Below are 20,997 nucleotides of genomic sequence, written 5' to 3'. Positions count from 1 at the left end.
ATTCAATTATGTGATGTCCATGTTTAGCTTGTGAGCCTTATCAGAAGTTATAAACTTAAATGGTTTTAAAGGGTGAGACTGTTACATATGATATCCTATATAGTAAATGTATGCATATAAATATATTGAAAGTTATATATATTTATGTATATCTCATGTGCCACATATATTCTATACATGTTATATTCGGTATAGCTATATGTACACTGTGGATTATATAGTATAATTGCACACTTGATATTCTATATTATTTATTATACATTCTAAATTTTATACATTATATCATAAAGTACATCTGTGAAGTTTTCTAGATTCCTCAGTCTATGCAATAAAGCACAAAATTTTTGGAACAGGTGAACAGTGGCCTTAGTCAGGACATGATGTGAGGCAGAGCTGATTTATTGGAGCATTCAGGGTCCAGGATTTTAATTCTGGACTAGGTGTTTCCTTTGGAAGCATAGCTTCTTTCCTCTACTGTTTTTTTCTGTAGCAGGTAACACAAAGCAGTCTTCTAATTGTCATGAACATTGATAATGAGTGGTATTTACATTCATATATCAAAGGATGAGTTACTGGAAATCCCAAATACTAGTTTAATGACAATTCTGATTTCAGTCAATATGTTACTAGAAAACTGAATGGACATTTTATTTTTAAATATCTGAAAATGTTTTTCCTAAGTTGCTAATAAATGCAGTATTTAAATATTTTGGTTAAACTCAATTAATACTGCAGAAGAGAGAATGGTAAAATACACAAAACTTTTATAGGACTTTGGAGTTGAAGTTCTGGTTTTAAAAGTGTTTTTAAAATGTAGAAGCTTGAATTCTGTTTACTTTCAACATTTAGACTCATAAACTTCATGTCTACTCTTGAAATGTCTAAGAATTGAATAATAAAAAAGACAAACAATAAAAAAAACCCTACTTTGCCAGATGAAATATACTTCTTGGTTTTACCCCTGTTCTCCCACAGTTAAAAAAAAAAATCCCAAAGTTAAAAAGTAATCCCAGAATTACTGACTATGAAAACAAATAAATTGTCATCATATTTGTCTTGTTATATGAATAGAAAAGGCAAGACATAAGAGAAAGGCAAGATAAAAAGCCACTATGGAAAAAAAAAGTTTATGTTGCTTATGTTATGCATCTATTCTTTTTTCCTTGTAATCCTGTCTTCTTTTCTTAAAAAAAAAAAGAGTATATACTATTTTTCATGCAAATTATGGTGAAGTGAGACCTTGTGATTTGAAGAAACATAGGTCATTGCACTTATTTTGAGCTGGGTAGTTATATTATGGTGCCAAAAAAAGCTAAAAATAAGTGACATACAGATTGACCTCAAACACTGTTTCTGCTGGTTTGTAGTTAATGATATATAACTTACAGACATGGGATCAAACAGCTGGAACAGAGTCAGAAGGAAGAAGAAACAGCTTTCAAGTACTTCACTTCCATCGGAATCATAGAATGTGTGAGGTTGGAAGGGTCATTTAAAGGTCATCTAGTCCAATCCCCCTGCAGTAGGCAGGGACACCTTTAACTAGATTGGATTGCTCAGAGCTTCATCAAGCCTGACCTTGAAGTCTCCAGGGATGAGGCCTCCCCTAACTCTCTGGGAAACCTGTTTTAGTGTCTCATCACCCTCCTAATAAAGAACTTATAATGAACAACCTAAACCTACCCTGCTCTAGTTTAAAACCATTGCCCCTGTTGCTACATGCCCTTATAAACAGTTCATCCCCAGCTTTCCTGCAGGTCCCCTTCATGTACTGGACGGCTGCTATAAGGTCTTCCCAGAGCTTTCTTTTCTCCATTGTAGAAACCCACTAGGTTGGTCAAGCAGGGCTTGTCCTTGGTGAAGCCACCCTGGCTGTCTTGAATTGCCTCCCTGTCCTCCATGTGCCTTAGCATAGCTTCTAGAAGAACCTATTCCATAATCTTCCCAGGCACAGAGGTGAGGCTGACAGGGCAATAGTTCCCAGGATTGTCCTTTGTACCCTTTTAAAAAAACTGGCTGTAATTATTCCCTTCTTCCAGTCATGAGGGACTTCAGCTGACTGCCATGACTTTTCAAGTATCATAGAGAGTGGCTTGGCAACTACATCAGCCAATTCCTTTGGGATTCTTGGGTGCATCTCATCATGTCCTATGCACTTGGGGATACTCAAGTTTCAAGGTCACGAACCTTGTCTTCACTTACAGTGTGATGGACTTTGTCCCCCAAGTTCCCATCTTGCATTCAAGAAAAGGCACTATACTTTTTTTTTTTTTCTGAAAATACAGTGTGTGTGAGCCTTGGCAGAGGAAATCTTAATGACAGAAATATGCAGTGGTGACTCCTGCTTACAGTCTGTGCCAAAGTTAGAGGGCTGGTCTCTAAGAGATTATCAACAATTACAGGAGAATTACAGATAAGGTAATCATAGATACAGAGACACAGTAATGAAGAAAGGCCATATTCAGAAAGCTGTCTCTAGTGTCTGTAGCAATGAATATTCTTGGTTATTAGTCATAAGCACTCTATTTAGAATCTCAGAATCACAGAATGGTTTGCGTTTGAAGGGACCTCAAAGATCATCTAGTTCCAGCCCCCACTGCCATGGACAGGGACACCCTCCACTAGATCAGGTTGTCCAAAGGCCTATCCACCCTGGCCTTGAACACTGCCATGGACATCCACAACATCCATTTGAAGAGGAACATTTATCTCATTCTGAAATAATGTCCTGGCTTTCATTAATTTTGCAAGCTATCTTAGGCCAAAATTAATCTCTAAGAGTTGCGAATTTATTCCTCAGAAGTCCAGAAGTTAATTCAGGGTCCAGTCGTAAGGACTAAGCTCAACCTCTATCTGGCTAAAACAGCGCTTCAGCTTTCCAAAGACCTCTGAGTGAACCTTTGAGTATGAGAAAGCAAACGAAGAAGATTTGAGCACTGTGTATATCATGGGAGGGATGGGGAGAAGCATATTTTTCTGATAAAAACATACTTGCCATGAAGAGGTTCCACAGAATGACAAGAATCCTTTTGTATTAAAACCATCACAAAAATAATGGTTATACTAAAGGCATCATTGACTTTTTATTCCTTGACATGTTAAAAAAAGCTCTGTAAAGAAAAACCTAGCAATATTTGACTGGTAGAGTTTGATGTTCTCTGCTCAGTTCTGTTGGTTCCTGGTTTTCTGGGACCAAAACTAATGTATGCAGTGAAACACAGATGTTTGGCTCTGCTCCACTAGTAAATCCATCTTCTAATGTACCAACACTACACCTCCTTCATGAAAGCACAGATCCTAATATTACTAATGGATTCTCTGTCCTTTGTAAATGACAAACAATGATTTTATGTGTATGTAATGTATCTAAAGTACTTCTTAACATGGTGAAACCTGAGATTTAGGCTTAACAAAGTCATTCTGCTTTGTGAGGACTGGGTGCAACTTGTTCAGAATATTTGAAATTAAAAAGAAATAATTAAAATTATGTGTCAGAATCAAGCCATATTAAAAAAAAAAAAAAACCAACCTAATTCTTTACTTAATTTGATTTGCTCACTATTTTGACAAGGTTTCTGCTTCAAAATTTTTCAGAGTATCAAACTTTCCCAGAGTTCTCCAAAGTCTGATGAGCTTGCCTCTCTCATAGGAAGAGCTCAGTGATCAGGCTTAAATTTGAAAGAAAGTTATTCCACATACTGCTTGTATCTTCTGGAGATATGGTCTTGTGCCACAGATGTGCATTTTTCATTAGCTTTAATAGAATTTCTTTCTGCCCACCCAGAGAACAATTTGCTGCAACACATCAGTTAATTTCAGAGAGGATATTTTAAGCTACATGATGACATAGTTATATAGGACTAACATGAAAATGGTTTCAGACTTTTTCCTTTAAGTATAACATTTTAACTTTACATTTACACTATATAGATAAAGCCCAGAATGGGGAATTTCAGAAGGAGAGAGCTAATGTAAGATGCTGCAATACAGATCTCAAAAGATGTGTGTAAATTATTATGAATCCACAATTCAAAACAAAAAGGAGAAAAACCATTAGGTTAACCGAGATAACACAGTGGTAAGCATTTATGTATGAGTTAACTACTTGACTCACCTATAGGAATCCTACAATATTCAGTAGGTCTAATTTCACAAAGTGATTTTTCCATCTGACTCAAGCCTTGCTGCAAATTCCTTCTTTCTCATGCCCATGAATATGAAACTGGCTACCTTCACAGGGATGGAGATACTGAATCAGGCCAAAGATGAAAAGATTTTTGTGTTCCACCATGCTTGTCTTTTCCAAAACTCTGGTGAATGCTTTCCTGAACTGCAACATCAAGTCTCTGAACAAATCAGAAATCAAAAGCTAATAATTATTTCTGAAAGAAATATTAGGCTTATTCTGACTCCTTGCATCATCACATTGGCCATTCTTGTCCCCAGCAGACAGAATCTCCTATTTGAAGTAGTGTTACTGTTGAAAGTGGTGTGACTAGTGTAGTCAGAACATGGAATTAGATTTGGCTTTTGTTTTTTTAAATCCCATACTGTATTTCTATGATATTTTTGTAAAACTGTCATTTGTTGACCCCACGTTCCCTTGTAAGTATCTAACATATTATTCCATTCAAAGATGGATAGAGTGGTAAAAGAACTGAAACCTTATTTTGGAAGACATACTAACATATAATCTCTGGAAAGCAGGTACTATATGACTTCTATAGCAATCTCCAGCAGTTTAATATTGCTTCAATATTGTTAGGCAATATAGGATTGGTCACGGACAGAATTGAACTTTAACATATTTAGAAACAAAAATATTTTAACTCTTCTTTCAGTGAGTCCTTCCATATTATCTTGATGAATAAACTAATTTTGTATATCGTTTCAGGATTTTACCTGTGAAAGCCTGGACAAATCTTGTGTACTTCTTTCCTACAATACAGGAAATAATACACAGATTGTCCCTAAAACTACATAAACTTCACAGAATCACAGAATCACAGGGGTTGGAAGGGATCTCGAGAGATCATCGAGTCCAACCCCCCATACCAAAGCAGGTTCTTTAGGACAGGTTGCACAGGGAGGCATCCAGATGGGTCTTGAATATCACCAGACATGGAGATTCCACAACCCCTCTGGGCAGCCTGTCCCAGGGCTCTGTCACCCTCAACGGGAAGAAGTTCTTCTGCATATTGGTGCAGAACTTCCCATGTTCCTACTTGAGGCCATTGCCCTTGGTTCTGCCTCCACAGACAACTGAAAAGGGGCTGTCCATTTCCCCCTGTGTCCCATACTTCAGATACTTACTTAGAATTTCTAATTGACCTAATGGAAACACTCTAAAAAGAAAAAAAAAAAAAGAAAAAATCTTTTCTGAGAATATTACTGATTTCTTTTGGTTTTCATATAAGAAACAAAAAAATGCTGTCTTTTGGAATTATAATGCAGTAGGGATAATAAAAGAAAACTGTAGCTTAGTCTACTAATACTCAAAGTGTTACCCTCCTTATTTTATTTGGTTTGTTAGTTCAATGTGACATTAATTTAGAAGATTATGCAACTTTAATATTTTTACACATCTCTTTTTTTCAGTCACTGTTAAAGACATTGAGTCAGCATTTCTGTTTTCAGTTCTGTTATTCAAGGATCAAAATGGCAAAAAAATTGAAATAAAATACCCCAAAGTCCACAATTTTAAACAATAAATAGTGGGAAAAAAACCCAAACCCAACAGTACCAATATCTCAATAATGGATTGAGGAAGATATTGGTACAGTAGACATTTTTCCTGTCTGACAGACAAAAAATTTCATCATGATCATTTGGTGGTGGGAGGACGTATGTTCTCAAAAGTCCTAAATTAGTTAATTGCCAAATGTTTCTGACTTCCCAAGATCATAATTTTCCCATGTTTTCCCATTTCAATTCTTATTCAGCTGTTAATATTTGTCAATGGGAAGTGATGTTATGTGGTTTGAAAGAGACTTGCAGGTGCCATGAATAAAATTTGGATCATCCAGATGATTGACATTTCCCCTTTCAATGGTTTTGGTCTCTGGTAAAAGCATCCTGAGTTTAGCAACACAAGTCAGCTTTTATCCTGGAAACTAACAGCCACTGCAGTTCTTAGTAAGACATCTTGAGTACAGGGCATTACTATATGCACGTGGCTTCCAAAAGGGATCTTGCATACATCTGGCTGAGTAGAGGCTTGGTGTTTGTGACTAGGCATTCTAGACTCCAGTAGAGTTAGATCATGGTACCTTGGTACAACAAGGTGCTTTGAGTAAAAGGATAACGTCACTTTATCTGACAAATAGGAAAATATTTTCATTAGGCTTTGAAATTGCTGATGTTGAATCTTATCATGGTTCTCTTTCAATTCCCTCTTTCTGAAGTTACTCTGCTCTTACACAAGTTCTTCATGTTTCCGAATTGTTTATCAAGATGAGAACCATCCCCCAGAACCATATTATGACCTTTAACATATACAGAAATTTACCATTTATCACAGGTTTTGTTTTCCCTCCCTTAGTCAATTTTTTCATGAGATTGTGTCGTGGAATTCTCACAAAGGCCTCAATTAGTTTAAATGGAAAAAAAAATAAATTGCTTCCATGAAATAGATTTTGAGCACAGAAACAGTCACAGTCCTCCTGTTAGAGATCCTCCTACTATATTGTCAGATGTTTACAGGCAGAGGGAAGCTTCAGAAATACCCCCCCTGAAAAACAAGTTGCACAGGTATGACTAAGGAGCACCCAGTAATTGTATAAAGAAGGCTTTTGTTTTTTAAAATACAGTAATTGCCCATTCACGGGTGATGATTAGTCAGGAGAGACAGGTGCTGGGGAATTAGAGGAGATGCATGACTTTTGAGGCATGACAACTGTATGGAGGGACTAAGATCTCTAATATCTTAAAAAACCACTAAGTACTAGTCAGTGTTCTTGACTTATAGAAAATACATTTTAGGACCTTTACCAAAAAAACCCCATATATCTTTTCTTTACAATCCTGTAAAAACAAAAAATCTGTAACTGTGGGTGCATGGTGATTTTATCTTGAAGTCTTTCAACTGATGAAGAAAGAATTACAAGTACAATTAAAATAAACATTACTATCAGAAAAACTATGATATTTTAGGAAAAACTAAAATTTCCTAGAACCTCTTACAATTACAATATGGTCAGCTGATACAATCCACAAAACATTTCATTTTCATCTACACTCAAATATTTTCGATAATGCCCTGTGATTAAAATGATAAAAAACACCCCCAGACAGTCTGAAGACTGTCTGAGTGACAGCAGGTCAAGTCGGTGGCCACAATCAGAAGCAACATGGCAAAGACAGATTATGAAACAGTAAAGAAATCTTGACTCCAATATAATTTGAGTTAACTTTTTGGAGGTCTCATGGTTGTTTGTATATTTTATCTTATAAATTTGAGGCATGAAGTTCAAAGTCATTTATATAATATTGAGGCCTGAGTTGAATATTGGATATTAGCGGAATTATATGGTTAATAAAACCCTAAATACTATGTGGTCTTCTAACCAAAACATCAAATAAGGTCTTGCTCATTATTTTATTTTCAAATTAGTGAAAACATTTCCTTCATTGCTGCCTACTGCAAGCATCACTGGGGTTTGTGTAATTTTTGTCCTTGCCATTGCTAGATTCCGGGACAAAGAAATACATTTTTTATCTGGGGATAAAAAAATGGATAAAACCCAAAAAATATTTCAAAGTAATTACTCTGAGCTAATCAGATTTGATCTGTAATCTGGAATACTGTCTACTTGTTACAGATATTCTCCTCTCATTGAGCTAACTCTACCACAGTGAAAAAGTTATGAAAACTAGGTTAACACTAAGGACAAAATGGCTTCAACCCTGAATGGCGGCTGAACTTTCAGCCATACATCAGATTGGATACTATCAGCAAAATAATTATTTAATTAAAAGAATTTGTGTAGCTTTTAACAGCAACTCAAAACCCCAAGTTTCACACTGCCTGAAATAAAGGCAACAAAATAAAGTGCCTAGTTTCTAGTAACGAGAGTATTCTCTCACTGACACAATGCATTTCAGTAACTTTTAGGGCTTAACCTTCACCCTATACTGTACCACAGCGTAGTGAAACACAGAGATATACAGAAATGTGGCTAGCTGAGAAAAGACAAACCCTTTTCCAGAAAAGTAAGCTTTAAATAGCTTCTTACCCTAGAAGCTACAGAAATGCATGAATCAGACTAATATATGCATAATGGACTAAAATTCATGTGAATTCATTCTGCAGAGTTACATTGTGTGTACCTAAACAGTCTTTGAGACAGAAGTATCAATGTAATTTAAGGAAGTTTCCCATTTACTGTGTTTTGTTTGGCATTGTGAAGACTTCCTAGAAAGTTTAAACTGGATTTTTGTAACAGGGGTTTTTTATATTAAACTGAAGTAGAAGATGGAATCACGTAATGCACTCCAGCTGCAAACAGGCATTGGGTCTTTGGAACCAGGCTACAGGGAGTCTGAATTTAAACAAAATAAAATTTTATGTGTATTGTGTGAAGACCATACGTGTAAGTATGAATTTTAGGAACATCTTGAGAAACCTAAAAAAAGTTAGCGATACTGTCATATTAAGGTCTAATATTTGAACTAGTCTGAAGCCAAGTGTAACTACTGCATTCCCAATGTCATAAAACAATTTTTGAAGTTGATAGTTCACAAAATGTCAGATCTTGAGTTTTTTTATTAACCTATGAGTAAATGTTCTCTCCTGTATCCCTGCCCTATGTCATTGAGAGCAGAGGATTCCAGTTAGGGAAGGAATATGCCAAGGTGATGGCTTAATCAAATTATAATTATTTAAAAACTGCTCAGAAGCTTGAAATTGTAGGAAACATTTCTATGGAATTACTGAACACAATTCATATAAGACAAAATGAGTGATAAATACTTCTCAATTAACTAAAAGAACAAGTCCATATCATTTGTGCAACAAATATATATGTAAATATATTTACATTTAAAGATACCAAACTGGATACATTAAAATGGTTAAAAGATTTGATTCCGTCTCAGTTCTTACCTATGTGGGTATTTGTTTTTCTTAATGGCTATGAAAGAAAATATTGGAACTGAGTTCATATATGATAAATTAGATTCTAAATAAATAAGAACTGGGTTTAAACTTCTATCTGATTTCCTGAATTCTTGAGGAAAATGAAACATTAATTGTGCATTATTGATTCAACAAGGAAGTGCAATCATTCAAAATCTATAGACCTGCATATATCCAGTGAAGTATCTTGCTCACTACCTTCAAAAGGAAATGAATGAATATCAGCAGCCAGGAGAGTAGTTTCTAAACCTCAGACTAATTCTATGAATGAATGTCCAGAAGTTAAGCCAGTCTTCACCGGAGAGTCTAAACATCTTCCTACAAACACACAAGAGGGCATGAATGTTCATGAAGCAAACACTCAAATAAGAAAGGGATATTTAACAGTGCTTGAGATTCTTCTGAGATTCATGCATTCACTTCCAGATCTCCCTGTGTTTTCTCTGGAAGTCTCTTTATGTTGGAGAAACATGTAGTTGATAGCTAAGGGAAGGTCTTACTGCAGGCATGTCTTTCATGTCTGAGAATGAAATGAGTACAGAGACTGGAAAATATGTAATCTCTCTAGATAGTGCAAAAGAAGGGGGGGAAAAAAAGTCCTTGACTTCAAGAGCCTTAGTAAATGATCACTTGCAAAGCAAGATATGCGTACAAGATAGCTCAAAAGAAATTGGTTATTGGTAAGTAACTTTCCCTTTCTTTGTTATCAGTGCACTTTTCAACTGGGAATAACCAAGACGAGATGCTGACTCTAGCTATATTGCTTTAGCATTCTTTTAGTACTGATGTAGTGTCACTTTTTAAATCATTCCAGGCTAAAATAAGCACCCAACTTCTCTGGCTTGGAAAAACTGGCTCCACCATCTTCATCTTGTACCTGAGCTGGGATTTATGTAGCTTTTGGCAAGCACAAACGAGGCTTCTCACCCAAATACCTGAACATATATTTAAGCCAATCACATGCACACATACACACATATTTGCCAAATACCATTGATTTTACTGGCTCATTGTACAACAAGATATATAAAATCTGGTTTCATACCATTTTACTTCTTTTCATGCTGTGTGTATAAAAATCCACTATTTAAAAATATTTCTCACTTCAGAATATATTCTTCATGACATTTATGCTTGTCCACCTCTCCTCAGATATAATATAAACATGATAAATTTCCCATATCCATTATTTGCAAACCTGTATAACTTGTACTAATCTTATACACTTAGCTAAAAAGTTCTGATTTAGAAAGTTGAGGTTTCTTGGGAATTGTTTTACTGCTGACCTATTGCCTAGTGAGAATCTATGCTAAGGGGTACCAGAGTGACCATCCATTTTTTGTTCATGCTGATTCAAACACTTTAATGTGCATTATTTTACTTCTAGAGCTCACTGGGGTTCAACTACCACTGTTGAACATCTAATCTGCACACTTGATGATTTCATTATCACTAATTTGTACACAACTATGACCTTCAGTTTTACATCAGTATTTTCTAATGATTAATTTTTAAAATACATTTTGTAGTTTCTAGAAGATTCTGGGAAGCAGTGATCAAAAAGGGAGTGTAAATGCTCCCATAGAAAGGCTCATCTGCTACAGCCTTTCAAAACAGTATCTCCTCCAGGTCCACAGTGTACCTACAACAGGTGCTACACTTTGAAACTGGGAAAACATAGGTAAAATTCAGTGTATAATACATGATATTTTAAAATATTAAGCAAATCTATACTTCTTTAAGATTAAGATTTGAACATAAATGATGTCTGCAATACATTACGCATATTTGTGAGTTCTAAATGACATGTTAACAAGGCCTGAAGAACATATATATACTTATATGTGTTGGTGTAAACTATTTTGAGCAAGCAGAAATCTCTACATTGTTGACGATAACCAATCAAAACTGATCAATTCAGAGCAGAAACTGTGGTTCTGATGAAGGGATTGTCGTGGTTTCACCCTGGCTGAGAGCTGATATCCACGCAGCTGCCTGCTCTTTAAAGGAAAAGAGGAGGGGGAGAGGTGTGTGGCGGGGGTGAGGAAAGGGAAGGGAGAAGGAAGGGGCAAATAACAACCCAAAACCAAGAAACCAAAAGCCCGTGGGTTGGGATAAGGAGAGTTTACTAGAATAGCAGAAAGGTACAATATAACAAAGCTAACAGGACTTTAGAGCAAAATTATATGAAGCTGTTGATACCCAATGCAGTGTCTCACCCAACCCACAGCTCAGGCCGTGCCACCCAGAGCCGTCCCGGAACCTGATCATCCCCCCAAAACCGCGCATCCTGGAGCCGCCCCGCTCCTCCTCCCATCAGCCCCCCTTTATACTGAGCAGGACGTAATAGTCATGGAATACTCTCTTTGGCCAATTTGGGTCACCTGTCCTGGCTTTGTCCCCTCCTTCCTCATTAATAGAGAAATATGAAGAGCTGAGAAAGTCCTTGACTGCTTGACCGCAACTAAAAACATCAGGGTGTTATCAGCACTGTTTTCATTTTAACTCTCAAACACAGCATTCCATCCGCTGCTACAAATGAAGTGAACTCCATCCTGACTGAAACCAGGACAGGGATTTAAAAAATGGGAAATTTTAACTACAAAACTGTAGAATTTTTATATCACAGATTGTACCAGGAAGCATTGGGACAATCCAAAGGACCTGAATTTCCCTGCATGGAAATCATAAATGTCTTAAAGAATTGGGTAAAACTTGGATAGAAAAAAGGTAAAGATAAATTAATGAAGTTTAGGTGATGTCCATGTGGACATTTAGGATGGGTGACAGGTTTCTCAGACCAAACACTTCACTTAGTATACATGAAAGCATTCCCCAAAATCTATTCTGCATTTATTCTCATTATTCCTTTATTCAAATGCCTGAATTGGAAACAGACACTCCACAGCTCTGTGCAGTAATCACTTGCAAAAACAATCATCAGAATTGCAAGAAAATGCATTTCTCCTCCAGTAACAGCTGTGGGAGAGATCAAGGATTATCCTCCTAGATTTAGACCATGTCCACACCAGCACTAGTGTGTTACTAGTTACCCAGCCCCAGCTAGGCAAGCGTTTGTGCATCTGGAGATGGCAGACTAACGCAGAGCTCAGAGTGTCAATTTATCCTGTGTGAAATGACCGGGGGAGGGAGACATAATGAACAGCTGCATTGAGCTGAGAAGCGTAGGAGAAGGTGAATGAGAAATAGGAAGATAAGGAATAAAGTGAGAAATAAGAAAGGATAGAAAATGAAAGGACTGTATTCATATGTAGAAAATGTGTGCAAAGTCACTTGCCATTAAACACAGTAAAAATGAGAAGGGACGTCATTGTCCATCTGACTCCATTTATCTGATAATCAACACTTTTTATACTCGTAATCCTGAACTCTCGTTTTAAACCCACATTAATGAGATGATCAGGCATTTTTACAACTGCCTTATGAACCTTGCCAAAGAGAACTCATTTTCTCAGATCATTTGCTGCAGTATCAGTCCATCGTCTCATCCTGACCAGACTGTCTCACCTGTTAGTATAAAATTATGCAGACATAGAAATTAAAGTGCTTTGACATTCCACTACTCTTTTTCTTTTTTTTTTTTTTTTTGGCTGAGGAATCTTTGGTCAGTAACCAAATCAGCAGTTTCAAAATATTAGCATTTACCCATTTTAACACACCTAAATTTTCTTTAACCAATCACATAGTTTCATATGTACCCAGGTGTGACTTGTTATGCTCTTCAACATCTTCTCATTCTGAAAATTTTTATTTGTATCTGCAAATCAATACATTTCCTGTTACCGTCTACTTTTTAAACAAGCACAATGAGGTTCATTTTGACCTTTTAACTCAATGAGAGTTATGCCAGGAGCAGCAGTCTTGCATGACATTTTTGGGGAGGCTTGTGTTTCAGGCATACAGGGTTTGCTACTGTTAAGCCTCAGACTTCTGGTCTCCATCTCAAGTTTTAAAGCACATTACAGTAGGCTACGTGTGCCGACCCTAGCTAAAACTATGCCAGCATTTCCATAATAAAAGCTCTTATTTCCAGAGGTCCCAGCTGTACATTCAGCTGTAAAAATGCGCTAGGCTAAAATTGGATGTACAGGATTCAATGTGGAATTAATAGAAATTAAAAAAACATTCCACTTGACTATTTCTGAGCTATAGCTTCTGAAAAAGTAACGGTTTGTGAGATTCCTTTTTGGCCTCTCATCTTGTAAATCAAAAAGTAATTTAACTTTTTCAAAATAATGATGTTACTACGTGATGAGACCAGTTCTGCTTCCACAGGAAGGATTCCTCTATACCTTAGACATGGGGATTTATTTTCATGTATACAAGAGGTCAGCATCTGTAGTTGTTTACCAAGAATTCAAAAATGACACACTGTCATCCTGCCTACACAGTTCACTGCTACTGATGTTTTATGCTCATCAGAATCCTACTCCTGCAAAAGCAAGGATGTGTACATCAATATATAATTTTGGTTTCTTGGCAGGGAGCAGAACTCATAACGCACTCTGTCTTAAACTAGCTGTGGAAACCTTGTTGCTTTTACTTTATTCCTTGTGCTTTGTGCTGTTCTTTTACTTCATTTGGAATAAAGGTAGAAATAATACTAAATAATAAATTAAATTCTGACAGGTCTTCCTATTTCTCCCTAGTTTTATCTCTTTAATTCCATGAAGCTCTCCTAGGCCCATCCTCAACGATCCCATGTAACATGCCTTGCCTGTGTCTTCTACAACCTTGAAGCATACAGTTCTCTTCCACTCAAGCATATTGTAAGGGCTCAGAGGACGTGACTGTGTGCTCTTTTGCAGACTGGCATGATTGATCTGTCTTAAACACAAGCTGTGTGACAGCACCCCAGTAGTACTTACCAGCTTGAGCCTACTGATTTGTGGCTGATTCAGGGAGCCTCTCACCTCTATCTACCAAGTATCTCATCATCATAACCAGATTGGCATGGAGATGGATGTTCCTTTTGCATCTTTAAAGCCTCCAGTTATGAGGACTCTGACACGTCCCTGGGAAGGTTGGTCAAGTAAATCACTGTAAAGAAATGTATTTCTTGCATTGAACTAAAACATCTCTTGGTGTAACTTCCACCCCCATGTGACTGCTTGTGAAGAGAGAGCCTGCATCCTATTTTCAGTCACCTGTTAAGTACTTTCCTGAGAAAGAAAGGTCCATCAAGCTAAAGTATGATATCTAAGCTCTGGATCAGCGCAACACTGACAGGAAGGAACCTCAACTTTCACCCATGGCAGTGTGCACTTAGAGCCCAGAAAGCCAACTGTCCCCTGGGCTGCTTCACAAGAAGTGTGACCAGCAGGTCAAGGGAGGGGATTCTGCCCCTCTGATCTGGAGTGACGCCCCCTGCAATGCTGCATCCAGCTCAGTGGTCCCCAGCACAAGACAGGTGTGGAGCCCTTGGAGCAAGGCCAGAGAAGGCTGGAGCACCTCTGCTATGGAGGCAGGCTGAGAGAGTTGGGCTGGTTCAGCCTGCAGAAGAGAAGGCTCTGGGGAGACCTTATAGCGGCCTTCCAGTCCCTGAAGGGGCTACAGGGAAGCTGGAGAGGGACTGGTGACAAGGGCAGGGAGGGACAGGACAAGGGAGAATGTTCTTAAGCTGGAGGAGGGGAGAGTTAAATTGGGTATTATGGGAAAAAAATCATCTTCCCAGGGACAGTGATGAGGCCCTGGCACAGGGTGCCCAGAGAAGCTGGGGCTGCCCCTGGATCCCTGGCAGGGTTCAAGGCCGGGTTGGATGGGGCTTTGGGCACCCTGGGCTGGTGGGGGGTGTCCCTGCCCATGGCAAGGGGTTAGAACCAGATGGGCTTTAAGGTCCTTTCCAGCCCAAAGCTGCCTGGGATTCTGTGATTATTTTTTTTCTTGTCTATTCTTATTTGTAGCATTTCCAGTAGGGATTATTTAATCTTATTCCCTAGGTTAATGGAACTAAACTGGTGTAGAAATAACCACAGTAAATACACTACAAGTGCTTTGCAGCCTTTGTGTTCCAGGGGAAAGCTGTGTCTGGCTTGGCAAAGAGCAGCAGTTGGATGTGACAGCAGTGTACAACCTTATTGTTGCTTTGGTGTTGAACAGGGGTGTGCAGTGATATGGGGGTGCTTACTTCCTTGCAGTGTCTTATACTTTGTCATCTTAGATTTGGTTTCTTAACTTCCAGATAGAAGCTTTTAAAAGAAAATAATTGAGTACCCAGAAGCTGCTGTTCAGAGACACCTGCAAACAATGGATTTCTGTGGGATTGGTGCATATAAGAGAGCGAAGACAGAGGCCTCTTGTAGGTCTGACAGAGGACTAGAGCTCCTTTTCTGTGGGCTACAATACTCCACGTCATGACCTTGTTTCGATTATAAATGTAGGAAAATTCTGCTGTGTCCCCCAGATGATGAAGGGAACACAGAGCCTGGGTTTCAGTCAGATCTCTGCATGCCAGGTGAGTGTAACTGGCTTTATCCAATAACAGAACTGTTGGATTTTGTTCGGAATGCAGCTTCGAGCTGCTTCTCCAAACTGTTCATCCTCAGTGAGTGGGGTTTCAGGTATACTAAGAACGTGCTTGTCTGAAATGTTTGCCTCATCAGATGAGCTGAACTGTGCTGCAGATGGCCCATGGATTTATTTCCTTGTCATGAATCATGAGGGGTTTGTCAGTGAAGTAAACTCATCAAATACTCATTTCATGATGATCTGTAATGCCTGTTTGTCCTTTGCAGCTACCTTAAAATGAGATGTGTGTGCCTAAACTATCACAGATAGTTTTTTGTTCTTCTTGTGAGCCTTAGAGAGAGCTCTTGGAAGAGCTCAGAACTATTTCTGGACTTCTACAGAGCATTTGCCTTTTGTGAAGTATGGGAAATACCTGTACCGACCTTTGTGCTCCTTTAGATTGAAAAATAACAAATTCCCACAGGGAGAATTTTCCAGACTTTTTCTTTTCCTCCTGGAGCTGTCAGTGTGTAGAAAGGGGGTTGAGCACTGTGTAGGTCCAGAAGGGCAGAGAAGATAGAGGATGGTGAACAGGGACTCTCCACAAAGGTAAAGAACCTGCAAGAATTTAACTGGGGATGGTTCCCTCCATGTGCATGCATGTGTATACCTATGAGATTTAATCTCCAGACCATGAGATCTGAGCCTTTCACATCAGACCGAGACTTGTTCTTCCTCTTCACCTTTTTCTGCTGTTTGTGCTTTGATCCAAGCTGTATTTGAGGAGGAACTGTCACAGAAGCACAGCTGCTTTTGGAAATAAATCAGAAATTGATGAATTCCTTGGTATGTTTTAGTGCAACCAGTCAGGAAGTTTGTGTCATTTCAGTGAGCCTTGATAGAGTGTGTTGAATGCATCACTTCACCTGTCTTAATGTTGTTCTTCCAGAATTCAGGAAACATGAGACCTTCTGGTCAGTTAATGAAAGGATGTGCTTTTCTGAGGCTGACAGCTGACAATGAAATGCACTACTGCAACATCTCTAAGTGGCTCCCCAGGAGCAGGAGGCATGTGAAATGATTAACCCATGCTGGCTTTGTTTTGAGGGACAGGAGGCTGAATGCTGTGCTGTGATTCTGGCTGGCTGAGGTGATAGGTGAAGCGTGGTTCAGATTGTTCTGGCACAAAATTAACTTTAGGTGAAGCCACTTCAGAGGGGGCACTCAGCAAATTGTGGAACACTTTAAGGAAGGTCCTGAAGAACTGTTCCCTGACTCTGTAGTGCCTGTAGCCTCACTAGTGCCAAAATCATTGATGTCTGACCGCTGTATGTGAGTGGAACCTTGTGGTGATGTGCAGCTGGACTCTGGGACTTGCTCCCACTGAAGCCAAAGGGAGTTTTACTCTTTGGAGAACTCTGCTTATCAGGAAAGCCGATGCTCTCCTGTCTGTCAGGTCAAACTGGTGTCCTTAAAAGGAAGAGGAGGAAGATGTTAATTCCACGTGTGCATGTATTCTGACTGCTGTAATCCACATTTGCTCTTGGGATGCTGTCAGAGGAGGCTTTTGGATGCTGTTTCCTAGTGTTCCTGGAAAGAAATGGGATTGTAAAAATGTTGCCAGATAATGCATTTCCTGCCCTGGGAGCTTGCTCTGGTGGTAGTGTGGTGAAAGTCCTCAGACTGTCCAAGAAAATGCTGCAGCTTTGCACATCAGCAGCTTAGCAAAGGATGTCAGGTTTGTCTGTTAGATGGTAGGTGCTGCTTTTTCTGGTTAGAATAAGTCTGAGCTGCTATTGAACTTAGGGATATCTCAAAGTTTAGCAATTTCTATGTTGTATAAATGAACTTTGGTTCCAGCCCTGTTAAGAGGGAAATTTGCCATTAGTTGCGTTGGGAGCTTAAGGCTTGAATGCAGAGAGTGCCTGTTTGAACACTTGGATTATTCTGGTGTTAAAGAAAATTTATCTGAATTCAGTGCTTCTAGTTTAGAAGCAAAAAGGACATTGTTTTGGTGCCTTAATCATGAGCTTAGAATATAAATGACAGAGATGAAATCGCTGACATTAGGTTTTGCAGGTACCATTTGCTCTTTGGTAACTGGGGCAGCGTTGTGTTCGATACCATCATCCTGTGTTTTTCAGGAGAGCAGCTCTGAATGGCTGGAGAAGTCTTCAACATCAGACCCTTGCAGCCATATGCTGTCACTCAACAGTTGCTGCAGGGGAAGCCTACGTGTGCTAATGGAGATGCCAAAACTGATCTAGGTCATATTCTAGATTTTACCTGTCGACTCCAGTATTTCAAGGTGAGCCATGTTTGCACAAGTACTGTTGGTGTTTCTGCCAGAGTGATGGGATTCTTGGCATGCTTCTGGAGCCTAGTTAGAATGCACAAGATCTTTACTGGCAGTAAACACCTGTAAGCATTTAGAGCTGGGTGTTAAACAGGTGCTTATTCTACCAACCTTCAACATAGTTCTCTAAGGAAGACGTTGATTCTGCCATGTGATGACATCTCTTCAGCGGTGCCCTCTAGGGTTTCTGTGACAGAGCCTTACTGGGTGCTGATAGGCAGGAAGGAGGCAGGAAATATTCATTTCAACCTTGCATTCTTTGACAACACTATGGCTAGGCCAGTGCATACAGATGCATACATGCATGTGTGTGTAAGTCCTGTCCCCTTTCTCACCTTTAACTGTATTGGAAAGTTTAAAAAACCCCAAACCAAACTAACAAAACCATCAGTTTTAGAGATGAGTGGCCCAGAATTTCCAGGAAAAATGCCATTACAGAACAAATGTAAAATGGCCTCAGAGAACTTTTGTCTGGAACCAGTTTGATGTTTTGTTCTTCTACCAAATCAGTGAATTACAAAGACTTGTGCTGAGTAGCTTTTTTAACACTGCTTGCTACAGGTCAGTGTCTTTTCAGCCCTTTTATTACATGAAGAATTTCCTTGTAACTGTGTGGTATGTTCAAAGATGAAACGAAGCAGTGGTTTGGGTAAGGTGCACTGGAGGGCTTGGAAAGTTTAGAAAGCAAAACCACAGCTCTACTGTTATTCCTGTGGATCTTCAGTTGCCTTTGCCATCCTCTGTGTGTAGAACCTGTTGTTCAGAGGATTCTCTGGGTGGAGAAGAACATATGATTTAGAAAAATATTATATACAGCATATTATTTAGAAAAATACTTGAGAGTTTCTGGCCCTTCTGAAAGCTTGTGTGTGGGAGCCTTCAGAGTTTATAAGATATATGTAAGACCAAAAAAAAAACCCCAAACCTTAAGAGATTTCTCCCAAAATTTTATTCACAGCAACCAGAACTGCAACCACCTGCCTTTTGCACTGGTGCCATGTGCTCTGGCCAGAATGCTATGGGCACATGGGAAAACTAGATGCCTTTTTATGAGATGGTCTAATGCTTTCTTCAAACCCATCTTGTCAGTGCCTTGGACTTCATCCCCTGGGCTGGAATTGAAGACAGTTCTGTCCTGGAGGATCCAGGTGTTTCAGGGAAGCTGGTTTAGTGAGTGCCACTCTGGCTTGATCAGCTGTGGATGAAGCCTTGCTCAGTCTTGTCTGTGGGATTTGAGTGCCCCATGTGCTACAAAATACAAGCACCAGGTGGCAGCTTAAGTTCAGTGCCTCAAGTTCAGAGCACTTAGCTGGAGTAACTGATGGTTTGGGTTTTCTCTGCTGAAGAGTTAATCTGCGAGTTTCCTGTATCATCCCGTGTTTGACAAAGGGGTTGGAGCTGTGGCTGTCCCAGCTGCTGTACTTGTGCTCTTGCCCGTGCACAGCTGTCTGAAGTGAGCACAGGTTGGGTTGTGTACACTGACTGTTCTTCCTTGTTGATGACCAGGTCACTGGAACAGGGGGACCTTTTGGAACCAGTAAGATTCAGGAGCATCTGTTGCCGTTTGACCTGTCAATTTTCAAATCTCTTCATCAAACAGAGGTACAACTAAGCTACTGCCTGTAATTTGAGGGGCTCTGTAAATGCCAGGTCTGGTGCATGTCTCTCAGGCTTGGCAATTGCTTTGCTTTGGTGCTGGGGTTGGGGCATGCAGTGTTCAGGAGGAGTGTTTTATTTGGGAAACAGTGTGGGGTTTTTCTCAGGACTTGGCAATACGGATGCCAGATGTAAATATTCAGAAGAGCTTGTGCATGTCTTCCCAAAGGATGTGTGTCATTTCCAGTGTATGCAGAAGCTACCCCAGGGTGGCTTTCTGTCCCTGTGAAGCTCCAACAGATGGGTTCTAATGGGAGCTCTTATTACAAAGTACTTCTTGTTTGGGAAGCAGCAGGGATTTCTGAAGTGATGTGAATTTGCTTGAGAAGGTTCACTTGAGTGCAGCGCTTCTGGCTTGAGAATTTGTGGCATTTTTTCGTTGCTCTGCTCTCAGTGTGGATCACGGGGCTTCCACTGGGAGTGTTCAAAACCTCTTTCATCCCTTTCAGATCTTTCCAGAGTGGGAATGCCTGGTTGTGTCACACAGCCCTTACCCTGTGTTCCCTTCTGTTGGGTTCAGGACCTTTTGTTGGACATGCCTGCTGTCTCACTGATAGGAGAGGCTGTGCTGGTTCAGAGCTGCAGTGCAGTCCCCAAGTCAGGGACTTGCTGACATCTTAGCGTGGGAAGGAAACTTCAGTGGGCTGGTGCTGGGAGTGTTTCTAGCATGGATAATTTCAGGAGTAGCTTTGCTTAGTGTGGGGAGAATAAAAAAGGGTTTTGTTTTGAAGACTTTTGTGCCTGTGGGTTCCTGAAAACTTCTGGATGGGCTGGCAGCAGACCTGCATTTTCATCTCATCGTAACTGCTGCCCAAAACCAAACAGTGGTGATCTGGAGAGGTGCTTCCAGGGGCAGCAGGAGTTCTCTGGGAACTGGTTGTTGTTGCACAATGTGCCCAGAGAAGGACCCATTTGCTAGACAGAGGTTGAGTCACATTAAACTGCCGAAAAGACTTTTATAATGTCAAACTTAGTCTGTGTAATGAGCTCATTGGTGTATGAACTGCTGAGCTGGGCATCTCCCCTCCCCCGGACAGTTGTTGTTTATTCTTTGCAGTAAAGAAGGTGGGATACAGCAGTAACTGTGTTTGCAGGTCGATCTGCACAGCTTGAGGTACCCACCTCTGCGGTTGGTGACAGTCAAACACTGCGCCCTGTTCAACTGCCTGGGTGGTTGAACCTGGGGGAATGCCCAGGGAAGGTAGAAAGTGCCTAGAGAAGATGTTTTGTGCAAAGAAATATTTGGGAATTAGTTTTTCTGTAGTTGTGCCCCTAATTTCTTGCTGTAGCTTTACCAAATGTTGGGCTGTCTGACCTGATACTCCCAGATTTGAAGGCAGTGCTGTAACTACTTTCCGGACCGGGAGGGAATCCGTCCTTG

The 20,997-nt window shown here is 39.6% G+C and overlaps 2 protein-coding genes across 2 annotated transcripts in view; one reads left to right on the top strand and one right to left on the bottom strand.

The window, feature by feature from the left end:
* LOC311195299 (nischarin-like) overlaps nucleotides 1–20,997 on the bottom strand; it is a gene marked incomplete at both ends in the record, with an annotated part of 539,550 nt that overhangs the window by 158,124 nt on the left and 360,429 nt on the right.
* LOC311195133 (nischarin-like) overlaps nucleotides 17,763–20,997 on the top strand; it is a gene marked incomplete at its 5' end in the record, with an annotated part of 179,710 nt that continues 176,475 nt past the window's right edge. Inside the window, 2 exons of the mRNA XM_084268470.1 lie at nucleotides 17,763–17,912; nucleotides 19,467–19,562. Of these exons, the coding sequence (XP_084124596.1) occupies nucleotides 17,763–17,912; nucleotides 19,467–19,562 (246 nt within the window). The remainder of the gene's footprint in view (nucleotides 17,913–19,466; nucleotides 19,563–20,997) is intronic.

Source organism: Gallinula chloropus (assembly GCF_964237585.1).
Source record: "Gallinula chloropus genome assembly, chromosome: 10".
Taxonomy (NCBI): Eukaryota; Metazoa; Chordata; class Aves; order Gruiformes; family Rallidae; genus Gallinula; species Gallinula chloropus.
Note: the sequence above shows the minus strand (reverse complement) of the source record. Positions and strands in the feature narration are given on the sequence as shown.